A 12,566-nucleotide genomic window follows, 5' to 3' on the forward strand; every position below is an offset into this window, starting at 1 on the left:
AAGATGTAAATCGGATATGGATTTAGAAGAGAGGAGCACCGTTCGCAAACAAAGTGAAGAAAGAAAAATTAGGGTTCAATAATTGATAAGAAGTTTATATAAGATCCATATTGTATGTCGGTTTGTTCGAGAAAGAATGAATCCGACCCAACTATTAATCGGATCCCGCGTGTAATGAATGGTTTATGAAGAAGTATAGATTTTCCCACCCAAAATGAAGGTTCACTAAACAAATGGTTGCCATGTCATCAAAATGGCTTCACCATTCAAAGACAAATAGCCCAAATCATCTCCTTTATTAATATATATAGATTGTAATAATTTAAAACAAACACAACCACATGTTTGAATCACTGGACTCCTTTTATAACCATAATACAAGCAAATACCAACCCTAAACAGACATTCAACAATGGCCGCCATACATCCTCCCCACCCTTCCATCACCGCCAAACCACCGCCATCTTCCGCCGCCGCCGTCGCACTACCACCCCACTTCGCATTCTCCATCACCTCCACTTCCCACAAACGCCACCGCCTCCACATCTCCAACGTCCTCTCCGACTCCACCACCACCACCGGTGCCACCACCATTCACCCACCGCCATTCGTCTCCCGGTACGCGCCAGATCAACCGAGAAAAGGCGCAGACGTGCTCGTGGAAGCTCTAGAACGGGAAGGTGTCACCGACGTCTTCGCCTACCCCGGCGGCGCGTCAATGGAGATCCACCAAGCTCTCACGCGCTCAAACACCATCCGCAATGTCCTCCCCCGTCACGAACAGGGCGGCGTGTTCGCCGCCGAAGGCTACGCACGTGCCTCCGGTGTTCCCGGCGTCTGTATCGCCACTTCCGGTCCCGGAGCTACAAACCTAGTTAGTGGTCTTGCTGACGCGCTGTTAGACAGTGTCCCCATGGTGGCAATCACCGGTCAAGTTCCCCGGAGAATGATCGGAACCGATGCGTTTCAAGAAACCCCAATTGTTGAGGTAACACGTTCGATTACTAAACATAATTATCTTGTGTTGGATGTTGAGGATATTCCCAGAATTGTTAGGGAGGCTTTTTATCTTGCGAGTTCGGGTCGACCCGGCCCAGTTTTGATAGATGTACCTAAGGATATACAGCAACAGTTAGTGGTGCCGAAATGGGATGAACCGATGAGGTTACCGGGTTATTTGTCTAGAATGCCGAAGCCTCAATATGATGGGCATTTGGAACAGATTGTTAGGTTGGTGGGGGAAGCAAAGAGGCCCGTTTTGTATGTGGGTGGTGGGTGTTTGAATTCGGATGACGAGTTGAGGCGGTTTGTGGAGCTTACGGGGATTCCGGTTGCGAGTACTTTGATGGGGCTTGGAGCGTACCCGGCTTCGAGTGATTTGTCGCTTCATATGCTTGGGATGCATGGCACGGTTTATGCGAATTATGCGGTTGATAAGAGTGATTTGTTGCTTGCGTTTGGTGTGCGGTTTGATGATCGTGTGACGGGGAAGCTTGAGGCGTTTGCTAGTAGGGCGAAGATTGTTCATATTGATATTGATCCGGCTGAAATTGGGAAGAATAAACAGCCTCATGTGTCGATTTGTGGGGATATCAAGGTCGCGTTACAGGGTTTGAACAAGATTTTGGAGGAGAAAAATTCTCTTGATTTTTCAAATTGGAGGAAGGAATTAGATGAACAAAAAGTGAAATTCCCGTTGAGCTTTAAAACGTTTGGCGAAGCGATTCCTCCACAGTATGCTATTCATGTGCTCGATGAGTTAACGGGTGGGAATGCAATTATTAGCACCGGTGTCGGGCAGCATCAGATGTGGGCTGCCCAGTTTTACAAATACAACAAACCGAGACAATGGCTGACGTCGGGCGGGCTAGGGGCAATGGGTTTCGGGCTGCCCGCTGCTATCGGGGCGGCCGTTGCAAGACCCGATGCGGTAGTAGTTGATATCGACGGTGATGGAAGCTTTATGATGAACGTTCAAGAGTTAGCCACAATCCGTGTTGAAAATCTGCCGGTTAAGATTTTATTACTTAACAACCAGCATTTGGGTATGGTGGTTCAGTGGGAGGATCGGTTTTACAAGGCGAATCGGGCTCATACCTACTTAGGAAACCCGTCAAAAGAGTCGGAAATATTCCCGAACATGTTGAAGTTTGCTGAAGCTTGTGATATTCCAGCTGCGAGAGTAACCCGAAAGGGGGATCTACGAGCGGCTATTCAGAAGATGTTGGATACACCGGGGCCTTACTTGTTGGATGTCATTGTTCCACATCAAGAACACGTGTTGCCCATGATCCCGGCTGGGGGAGGTTTCTCGGATGTGATCACCGAGGGTGATGGCAGAATGAAATATTGAGGTCCAAAGTCGCGGGTTGTGTAATTTAGTTTGGATCAGTTTATAAATGTTTCGTTTAATAGATTCCGCCAAGTTTTATCTTTTGCTTTATGGTTGTTATATTGAAGACAAGAGCTATGTTTATATTAGTGAGTGATAACGTTTGTTTGTTGTTTTCTGTAATTCCAACAGAATAATAATTCATTGAAAATGCATTTTGTGGGTTCTTGAATTGTTAGTTGTCACTACTTTTTTACTTCACGTCTTCATTTCCTTAAGAAAAAAATTAAAAAATGATTTTCAACTGATGGTTTTTTGACGACTATTACAGTTGTGAAGGGAGATGTTTTAGGTCGTTTCACGCAATCGCAGATTCTGAAGAGTCCAATTGTGTTTATCTCTTGAAGAACTGGAGGTTAGTTAATCGTATAGGAGTTTGGATGATATCATATGTATTGTTTCGTTTAAATATTTATTATTCTTTGCAGAGTCAAAACGAATATTAGTGTGAAAATTGCCAGTACTTTGTCTGTGGTGAACTAGGGTCTTCTGATAAATCTTCAAATACAATACTCGAGAAAATATATTTTCATTGTCATTTTTTCCAATGATATTCAGCAATGGTATCATTGTGTAGGTTTTTCGTTGTAGTTCCGCAACCCGAAATGCGTAGCTAAGCTGAGCCGTTATTTATATATAGACTGTGGTTTTGTAATCTGCAGGGATTGTGGATGAGGATGCGAGTAACCTCTGGAAGATGTCGAATGGTTCTAGCCAATGCAATGAGGGTTGCAGCTGAATCAGTTGTGGTGACAACGAATGCAGCAGCCACTGAGCTTCCTAAAGATCTTGAAGGGACAATTTGAACCACAACAGCCAGCCATCAAGATTCAATCCTATTATCGTATCATCTCAATATGCCAGTATGGTATGGTATTGGACTTTGTATAAGTCAATAAACTTCCTAAGTTTCTTTTTATTATACAGATGTAGGCATTGAACTTATATGTGAAATTGGTCATGGTTTTAAAAGATTAGCAAGAGTGAGTAGTAGTGGGTCAAAGTGCATGTGACTGTGTTTTTTTTTTTTATATAAGTTGTATTTTTGTGATATTGCAGCCAGCATACGGATGTATAAATCTATCTACCTAATTTCATAATTCACATACCAAGTATTATTATTAACCTTTTCATTTCAGATGTTGACAACTTACTTACACTATGAAGAAACACAAGAACGAATAAGTTGGCAAGCCAGGATCAGTATTCTAAGTTCAACACACTGAAACTAGAAAGCGTAAAGAACTTAGTTCACCAAATTTTGAAATGTTGAACACACACACACACTGATGATTCTAAGATCTTGCCGACAGCACAACGAGAGAAAGAGCCTCTACATATAAGGCTTGGCGTGTGTTCTGCCTCTTCTATCAAAAGAGCCTTCTGAAGGTAATTATGTTTTCGAGTTTCGGTAATAAAATATTGATGTATTTGCAATGTGAAGACCATTCATATGTGCTTCTTGCAAATTTAAGTATTGTGAGTTTCGATTTTTGCATTCGCAAATAAGTTTAGCCTTGTTGTGGTTGAGTTTAACTATTGCAGGGATCTGAACAATCAGGAGGACTTAGTGTTACTTTTTTTAAGCAGGTTAATGGGTCTGGTGGCTACGAAGCAGGCCTTGCAGGATAATTATCCTGAGTTTGTATGTAGCAAAGCCGGTGAGTTTATTATGTGTTTTTGGATGTTTTTTTTTGTTGGTTATTGATCTTCTATGATATGCTTGGTTATCGTAGAATGTTGAAAAGTTTGAAGAATCTTGAAACATGAAGATTATTAGAGGTTAGAACTTTGATTGACGGTTTTAGAATTTATTTGCTGTTTGAGTGGTAACTTGAATCCTAAATTGACAAAAAGATACGGGCTTATTGATCTATGTTTGTTGAAAATAAATTATAGACAATATTCGAATCTTGAAACATTTAGAAGTCAGAGAATTTAAATCTTTCTTGGTGTATAAAGTAATTAGAAGGCATTACTTTGATCAATGATTTTAAAGACTTTTTTTTTTTTTTTTGTTTTTGATTGATAACAAGAATTGGGCTTTTAGTCGGTTATTGATATATGGTATGCTTGTTTAACATACAGAATAGAAATAACTCAAATCTTGAAGCATAGAGAATGCAATGCTCTAGGTTTTTAAAAAGCGTGCCTCAGGGCCTTGAGGCAGGCAGCGGTTCATGTACATGTGGGTCATGATCAGTCAAATTTAGGTACTGGAGGAGGGTGATATGTAGAATTGACTAAATGAATGGTTTAATTGTTGTAAAGGGTGATATGTAAAAGAGATAATAAGGGTAATGCAACTTTTGGTTGTACATAGAGCAACGCCTTGCGTACATGAACCTTTCGCCTACAGTGGCGAAGCTTGAGATTTCCGACCGGGGGGTCGAAAACGTATATACCTAAAAATTCTATACGAAAACTACATACCGGACACTACTAAGCGAAAAATTCGGGGGATCTGTTCATGACTCAAAGGACTAAGAGCAAGTTCCATGGTGGTATTTAGCTTTTTATTCGATGATGAGTCAGTCCGTTCATGACTCAAAGGACTAAGAGCAAGTTTGTGTTTGCCAGCCCAACAAAAACCGTTGAAACCCTTTTCAAGTATGTTCACTCTTTTAATTTCTCTGAAATATATTGTCATAAGTTTGTAAATTGGGATATCTTTACTGCCGTTTTCGATTTTGACTTTCGAGTTTACAATTTGGTAAATTTGTTGACTTTTTTCTCATAGATATGTGGGTCCAGAGCATGTTCCGATTCAGTACGGCGGGCTGAGTGTAGATTATTGTGATTGCAATCCAGAATTTACGATTGATGATCCAGCTGCGGTTGTTACTGTTAAACCGGCAACCAAACAACCTCTGGAGATTATCGTAAATGAGGTAAATATGGAAACAAACATTTTGTAATCTTGTAGGACGTCACGGGTGAATATCGGTCCGTTATGACCCAAAACGAACCCAAAGCCTATATGGTTGTTTGTAAACGGACAGTCGAACACCTATTGGTTTTGGTTTAAGGTTTGTCCGGTTAATGCGGTTATGGAACAGTTTTTTCAGTTAATCAGTTTTGAACAAATTTTATTGGGCTTGGGACCAGAGGTGTACAAACCGATATTTTTTTTTTCAAAACGAACCTGACTTTTTTAACCGAACTGGTTTCTTTGTTGTTGTGGGAAAACCAGTTTCCAGGGTTCAAACCGATTTCGGTTTATAAACCGGTTTTGGACAAAAAACTGATTTAAACCGTTTTTTTACGGCCGGTTCCCTTTTAAAGCCGGTTTCAAAGATCGAGAATACGAACCAGTTACAAACCGCTGGGTCGAATTGGGTTGAAATTGGTTTTTAAAAAAAACCGTTTTTGATTCTAAAACCAGTTTTTTTTAGATGTCTACTTGGGGCCAATGCTGTGATGAAATTAATAAAAAAAATACCGCAATAAAAATACAACAATATTTTACAAGTAAAATAATGGTCTAATATAACATATTAGCCTAATACTTTTTTGCATAAACTCAAAATAGGACGCCGGTTAAATCGTTCAGGTTTTCCCCCTTAAACCGAACATTTTGGTTAAAAAAAAGAATCAAAACTGAACCATTGTTTAATTAAACAGGTCAGTTATTTCTGTTAGGAGTAAAGGTCATGGATGGTCCCTTTGGTTAACTAAAATTTTGGATTTGGTCTGTAGCTTTTCAAAAGTACACAAATGGTCCCTGTGGTTTGCATTTTGTAACACATTTAGTTCCCAGCTAACAAATCTAAAGGTTTTAAAAGGTTCTCTAAGTTAGGGACTAAATGCGTTACAAAGTGCAAACCACAAGGACCATTTATGTAATTTTGGTAAAAGTTGAGGACTAAATGTGTAACAAAGTGCAAACCACATGGACCAAATCCAAAGTTTTGGTCAACCATAAGGACCATGTGTGTACATAACTTTCCTCATCATGGAATGTGTTGTAAATATCGTTGAAATGCATTGTTATTTATCATGAGTTGTCGATTTTATTACAGAAATGCACGATCGTGTGGGATCTAAGAGTAGTGGGGTGGGAAGTGAGCTACAATGTGGAATATGTGTCGAATGATGAAACTAATTACACCATTAACATACAAAAACCGAAAAAGATGATAGCAATCGATGAACCGGTTATAAGCCAGAGTTTTAAGATCAAGGAGCTTGGTAAAATACTTCTCACCATCGACAACCCGACTCCAAAGAAGAAAACACTACCAATTCTAAGTTGATGTGAAGTTATAATAGTTACTTTTGCGTATTGTTTTATGCTTATTTTGCATATAAATTAGCTACTGGAACATAGAACAAATTTGGCATATGTTTTGTTAAACAACTCAATTATTGGCAGTGGTAACTAAGTATAGGCTCTTTATGGATCTTTTTAAGTAAACAATACAAGCTAAAGCGATATCCACATCTCACATGGTATAACTATATATTATCATAGATATAGACTATACCAATGTTACGATAAGAAACTAACAGACGTACAATACAATATATCACGAGATGATTGATAAACTAACGAAAAACGAATACCGCATTGTAAATTATAGCCGTCGCCGTGGGTTTTCCATCTGAGTGCGTCTCGCGCATTTAATCTTTAGGTTAGTTCATAATCTTCTGCATAGTTATTAAAGCGAGCGCAGCTATAGCGAGGTTGATGCGTCCAACAAAAAGCGGTGGTTGATGCGTTTGATTTTTATCTGTCCTATTGGGCAATTAAGGTTACAAATCAAACTTTCATTGAGCATGGTTTAGATTTTATATACAATAGGCTTTAACTAAAAACTGTTGACTTGAATTTGAACTTTGACTTAAACTTGCAATTTATTCTTTTGTTGGAGCTGCTATTAGTGTTTAAGCACTTAATATTTGAAATTTATGGTTTTTAAAACTCATGTTGTATTGATACTTTTTTTAAGGATATCAATGTTGTATATATAAAAGCTACTCATTTAAATAAATAAAAGTATATCATCAAAGAATCGATAAACTAACAGAACAACAAGTGCCAACATATCAGGAATAAGAAAACTAACTTCAGTACTATACAATATATCACGAGACGACTGATAAACTAACGGTAAACAAGTATCCTATTGTAAATCGCCACTCCTGCTGCATCGCGCGGGTAAATGGTTAGTTCATTGAAAATGCATTTTGTGGGTTCTTGAATTGTTAGGTGTTGTTTATGTCATCTGTCACTTTCTGTCCAGTTGTAATGAGAAGCCTAAAAATGCCTGTCACGTCGCCACATGGGTTTGGAACAGATGTTTATTATCATCAGCGTAATGCACGGAGTTATCACAGCTGGGTTGTATGCTACAAACAGTCTCTATGTCTCAGAGCCCGGTGGGATGTGGCTGCAAGATTACTGTATACTCCAAGGGGGTCTTGGACCACACTCCTGTTCCAGAATCTCCCGTGCTTCCTCAAACAACTTGGCAGCTTCATCTATTTTGAGCAGCTGGACACAATCTGGTTCAAAACGACACCAAAAAACGCTGATTTTCTTTCTCCGCTAGGCCTAAGTTTAGCAACAGCGCTTTCGAAGGCGCCTCTTGCTTCTTCATATCTTCCTACCATGACACCCCCACACCTGCGATTGTACTCTGCTGACCTGGCTTATCCTCCAGAAGTTTCATCGACTTTTGTAACAGCTTTAATGTCTCCTCGGGTTCGTTGAAAGATTCATAAATTGCTGAGATTTCCGTCATTCCACTAGCGATGTCTTCTGGGGTTGTTCCAGGGACGGGTTTCGCGTATATTCTAAGGGCGTTTTCGCAATAAGATGTTGATTTGCGTAGCTTGTAGTACAGGTCAGCAAGGCGGACGAAAACAGAGGCGACTGCAGGGTGGTTAAGGCTTTGAAGACAGTAAGTGGTTTTTGATAAGAGAAAACGGGAGAGTGATAAATAGATGTTGCCGCCTATGCTGAGATCTATTGCAGCAACTTCATTATCTTGTCTGTTGGCGAGTACAAGATGTTCTAAGGCTGATTCATAGTCTCCTTTTGCCTCACATATTAATCGTCTATCAGCTGCTTCTTCAAGTGATGCAGGTGCACTGTGGATTTCAAGGTCTACTTCATCAAATTGCATTGCATTGCTTGAACATGAGCCTCAGCTAAGTATCTAAAGAAATGAATAATCATGCATTTAAAATTTAGACGATTCAAAAAGAGGAAAAATATAGACGATAACTACTCAGACAGAAAAAGGAGATCAAAATGAAGAAGCATTAGGGAAATGGAATGATGAAACACTCGTATTAGGAGATCAAAACTGTTGAACAAGTTTGTGAATGGCTGCATGCATGCAATTGAGTAGTTTACTACAAGTCAAAACAATCAACTTCAGAAAGTGTTACAAGTTAGGGAAAATAGTATGGACTTAAACAACGAGTATTTATTGTTCAATTTTCTGTATATCTGCATCTCAAGGGTTTTAATTTTTGAGTTCAGAGCCATTGATCAATGGCAACGAATATTTACTTTTATGAAATTGGTGATTTCTGAGAGTTTACAGGTCGAAGGTGAGCACTATTCTTTGTCTATAAATAAAACTGAAGCAAGTTTTCAGCTCTGGTCAAAAGTTGATTCAGTTCTTAAACTGGTCCTTTTAAGAACCAATGACATATATCTTTAAATCTGAGTTCTTAGCTTTAATTAATGTGATGGGGTTTTTTTTTTTTTTTTTACTTCAGGAACTTCATTTTGACCAAAAGAAGTAGTCCGTGCCTTAGATACTTTACCAGACCGGTGTTAAGTGGTAATCACTCCGTGTTGTTATTGTGTTGAAATTACCTCTAGATTAAAGTTTTTTTTTTTATCTTCTAGGACGGGAGCATTACTAAAATTGAGTTTGGTTTAGGTGCGTGTGGAGAATTGCTTTACCCGTCGTCTTACTTTGCAAGACATGGTTGGAAACTGGAATTGGTGAATTCCAGGTAATTCTGTACAAATTAATACATGGAGTGATACGGAAAGTGTAACTCTCATCCCTTGGCAGGTTGAGGTTTTTACGGTAAGCTCAGGGGTTTGGAGAAGTCCATATAGCACCAAATTTCCCTCGTAAATCAATTGAATTCAGCTTTTCGCAGGTTGTTGTAGATGGGTTCTGTTATTGGCTTGCTACTGATAGGAGTACTATAGATCTTGGATTTAAGGCTTATAATCTGATTATTTCATTTCATATGACAAGGGAAGATTTTACAGAAGTAAGCCTACCGGAGAGTTTAGTATATGAAGGGTCTGTTGATTGTTTGAACATCTTTAATCTAAGGGAGTTTCTTGTTGTACTTGATCAAAATACGCAAGAGAATGTTTGTTATGTTTGGTCAATGAAGGATGGTGTATCGAAGTCGTTTACAAAGCTATTCACTACTAAGCTATTCACCATCAAACACTAAATTTAACGGCAAACATGGTTTTATGCTTCTCATCTTTCTTCTGCGCTAGATCCGGTTGGAAGACGGGATTGTGGTGGCATGCCGGCTGCGGTGATGGTTGGCGGAGAAAAAGAGACTAAAGATGGTGCTATGGTTGCGGTGGCGCGGTGACACGATCGCACTGACAGTATCGGCGATGGTGGTGGGTAATGGTGATGTAGAATAAAGAGAGAAAAGAGGATGATGGTATTTGTTAAAACAACTGACAGACTAAATAAAATGCAAATATTTATTTTGGTTAATCAAACGGGTTGAAATCCGGCTAAGCCAAAAGAAATTTTTGAAAAGTCAAACTAAATCATAAGCAAACTAAAAGGACTTTTTTTTTTATATTTCAAAGTCAGTTTTAAAATTCGGTTTTTATACCGTATTAGGATGGACTCAGAAACGGTTTGACGGTTCAATCGGTACAACCGTTCGCTTTGAACCGATTTTTAATATATGAAAATATTACCCTCCTCCAAGTTACTATATTGCTTTACTATATATCTTAAAAGGCATGGACCGCGGTTCCGGCCATACCTTTTTCACGTGACTCCAACTTTATAAATTTTATAAATTTAATCCCCTAATCTTTGAATAAGTTCATTAAGGGTAAATGGTAATTCAATGATCGAAATTTTAATGAAAAGGAAAAATATGTAATATATATGGTTTAGAAAAGGGAAATATGTAATAGAGTAAATTACAAGTTTTGTCCTTTCTGTATGTCCCAAATTGCAGGCGCTGTCCTTTAAACCAAAACTTGACAGGCGTTGTCCTTTGTGTTTTCAAAATCTTGCACGTTTTGTCCTTTAGGCCAAACTTAGTTAGATTTGTTAGTTAAATCTGGTATCAAGGGGCTATTTTGTAAAAAAAAATTATTCAGGGACTAAATTGACAAAACTTAAAAATATAAAATCCCCAAATTAGGTCGTCTTCCCCATTTATCCCCATTCACCACCGCCCCCAAACACCTGCAACCACCACCGCCATTACCACCACACCCACCGCCCCCCGCCGCTCAACCATCACCTTCCCTCATCACAACCATCCACCCATTACCACCACCACCGCCACCACCATCACCACTCACAAAATCAATCATCTCAATTCCAACACAGATCTCTCTATATCCTTAACCGATTACCACACATTTCTCGATTCAAACTTCTTTTACACTGATTGTCCAGCGGTTGTTACGTTTCCGCAACACAATAACAACGCCGATCTTACGCTTACGTTGCCAGCTGTCTTATCAGCTGAGTGTGCAGGTTTTACAGGCGACGGTGAAGATGACGTCACCGGCGCCATTGATGGTCTGTTTAGTAGTGGTTATTTTGTTAAGCTGCTTCCCTCTGAGTACTACAATGTTAGGATAGAGATTAGTCAGTGGAATGATTATCCGTTGGTTTATTCGCGCGGTGTTGTTTGTTTGATTGTGTGGTGTTGTTACTTGTGTGGAGAGGATGGTTTGATGGAGTGGATGTTGGTGAATTCGCCGTTTTATGGGGTTGTGATTGATGTGTTTATGAGGGATCATATGCTTCTGTTGTTTAGGGTTTGTTTGAGGGCTATAGCTAGGGAGGCTGTTGGATATATGGTTTCGTTTTCGAAAGGGGAGCGAGCGGGTGGTGGTGATTGTCCGGTTTTGTACAGAGTGTTGATGTGGTTAGGTTTGCAGTTTGGTATATTGTATGGTGAAATGAATGGGAAGTTGTTTGCGATTAATATGTTAAAGCAAGCTTTACTGAATGTTTCATCGAAATCTTTGATTTCTTTTGATGAATTGTCTGGTTTAAGTGATAAGGATGGTGTTAATCGAAATCTTTGATTTCTTTACTGAAGGTATGTACTTTTACTCAAAGCACCTACAAGTCGAATGCTTATCTGATTTTTTTTCGTCAAACACTTTCGGTAGTGGTGGTGGTGGTGGTGGTGGTGGCGGCGGTGGAGGGTGGTGGTGATGGTGATGGTGATGAAGGGTGGTGGTGATGGTAGTTAACAGCAATAACAATAACAATAACAATAACAATAACAATAACAAGAACAATAACAATAACAATAACAATAACAATAACAATAACAATAACAATAATAATAATAAGTTTTGTACAATTTAGTCCCTGAATATTTTTTTTTACAAAACAGCCCCTTGATACCAGATTTAACTAACAAATCTAACTAAGTTTGGCCTAAAGAACAAAACGTGCAAGATTTTGAAAACATAAAGGACACCGCCTGTCAAGTTTTGGTTTAAATGACAACGCCTGCAATTTGGGACATACATAAAGGACAAAACTTGTAATTTACTCTATGTAATATAGATGGTTTAGTAAGAGGAAATATATAATTGATTTTATGGGTTGAGTAAATATATAATAATAGCACTTAGAAACAAGAAATATGTAAAAAACCCTTGAATAAAAGGGTAATAAAGGGATACATACCCAATAGCACCCAGAGATGCACAAAATAACCGGTTAATTAACCGTAACCGGTTATTAACCGAAACCGTAACCGGTTAATAACCGATTTAGGAATAACCGGTCCAGCCGGTTATTTAACCGTAGGTTAGTAACCGATTATAAGTGTTTAGTATAATAACCGGTTATTAACCGGTTATTTTAAACCGGTTTTTTAACCGATAGACTGGTTAACCGAAAAAATAACCGAAAAATTCAAAAAAAGGCAAAAAAAAAAAAAACGGTTAATA

At 38.8% G+C, this 12,566-nt stretch overlaps 2 protein-coding genes across 4 annotated transcripts; both read left to right on the forward strand.

Moving 5' to 3' along the window:
* Nucleotides 1-347: 347 nt before the first annotated feature.
* LOC110879910 (acetolactate synthase 2, chloroplastic) lies at nt 348-2,558 on the forward strand. The gene has a single exon (XM_022128455.2). It carries the CDS (start codon nt 413-415, stop codon nt 2,351-2,353), a length of 1,941 nt encoding a protein of 646 aa, XP_021984147.1. The 5' UTR covers nt 348-412; the 3' UTR covers nt 2,354-2,558.
* A 49-nt stretch (nt 2,559-2,607) lies between these two features.
* On the forward strand, nt 2,608-6,796 carry LOC110879911 (patellin-3-like). 3 transcript variants are annotated; one of them, XM_035974622.1, is made up of 5 exons: nt 2,608-2,747; nt 3,055-3,781; nt 3,983-5,002; nt 5,133-5,283; nt 6,415-6,796. In XM_035974622.1, the coding sequence occupies exons 3-5, from the start codon at nt 4,935-4,937 to the stop codon at nt 6,646-6,648; spliced, it is 453 nt and encodes a 150-aa protein (XP_035830515.1). In that variant the 5' UTR covers nt 2,608-2,747; nt 3,055-3,781; nt 3,983-4,934; the 3' UTR covers nt 6,649-6,796. The 3 variants fall into 3 exon arrangements, with proteins under 3 accessions (XP_035830515.1, XP_035830516.1, XP_021984149.1); XM_035974623.1 differs by lacking the exons at nt 2,608-2,747; nt 3,055-3,781 and having other exon boundaries at nt 3,822-4,053; nt 4,129-4,174; nt 4,481-5,002; XM_022128457.2 differs by lacking the exons at nt 2,608-2,747; nt 3,055-3,781 and having other exon boundaries at nt 3,822-4,053; nt 4,481-5,002.
* Nucleotides 6,797-12,566: the final 5,770 nt, after the last annotated feature.

The sequence above is a fragment of the Helianthus annuus genome, chromosome 6 (genome assembly GCF_002127325.2).
Source record: "Helianthus annuus cultivar XRQ/B chromosome 6, HanXRQr2.0-SUNRISE, whole genome shotgun sequence".
In the NCBI taxonomy this organism is placed as follows: domain Eukaryota; kingdom Viridiplantae; phylum Streptophyta; class Magnoliopsida; order Asterales; family Asteraceae; genus Helianthus; species Helianthus annuus.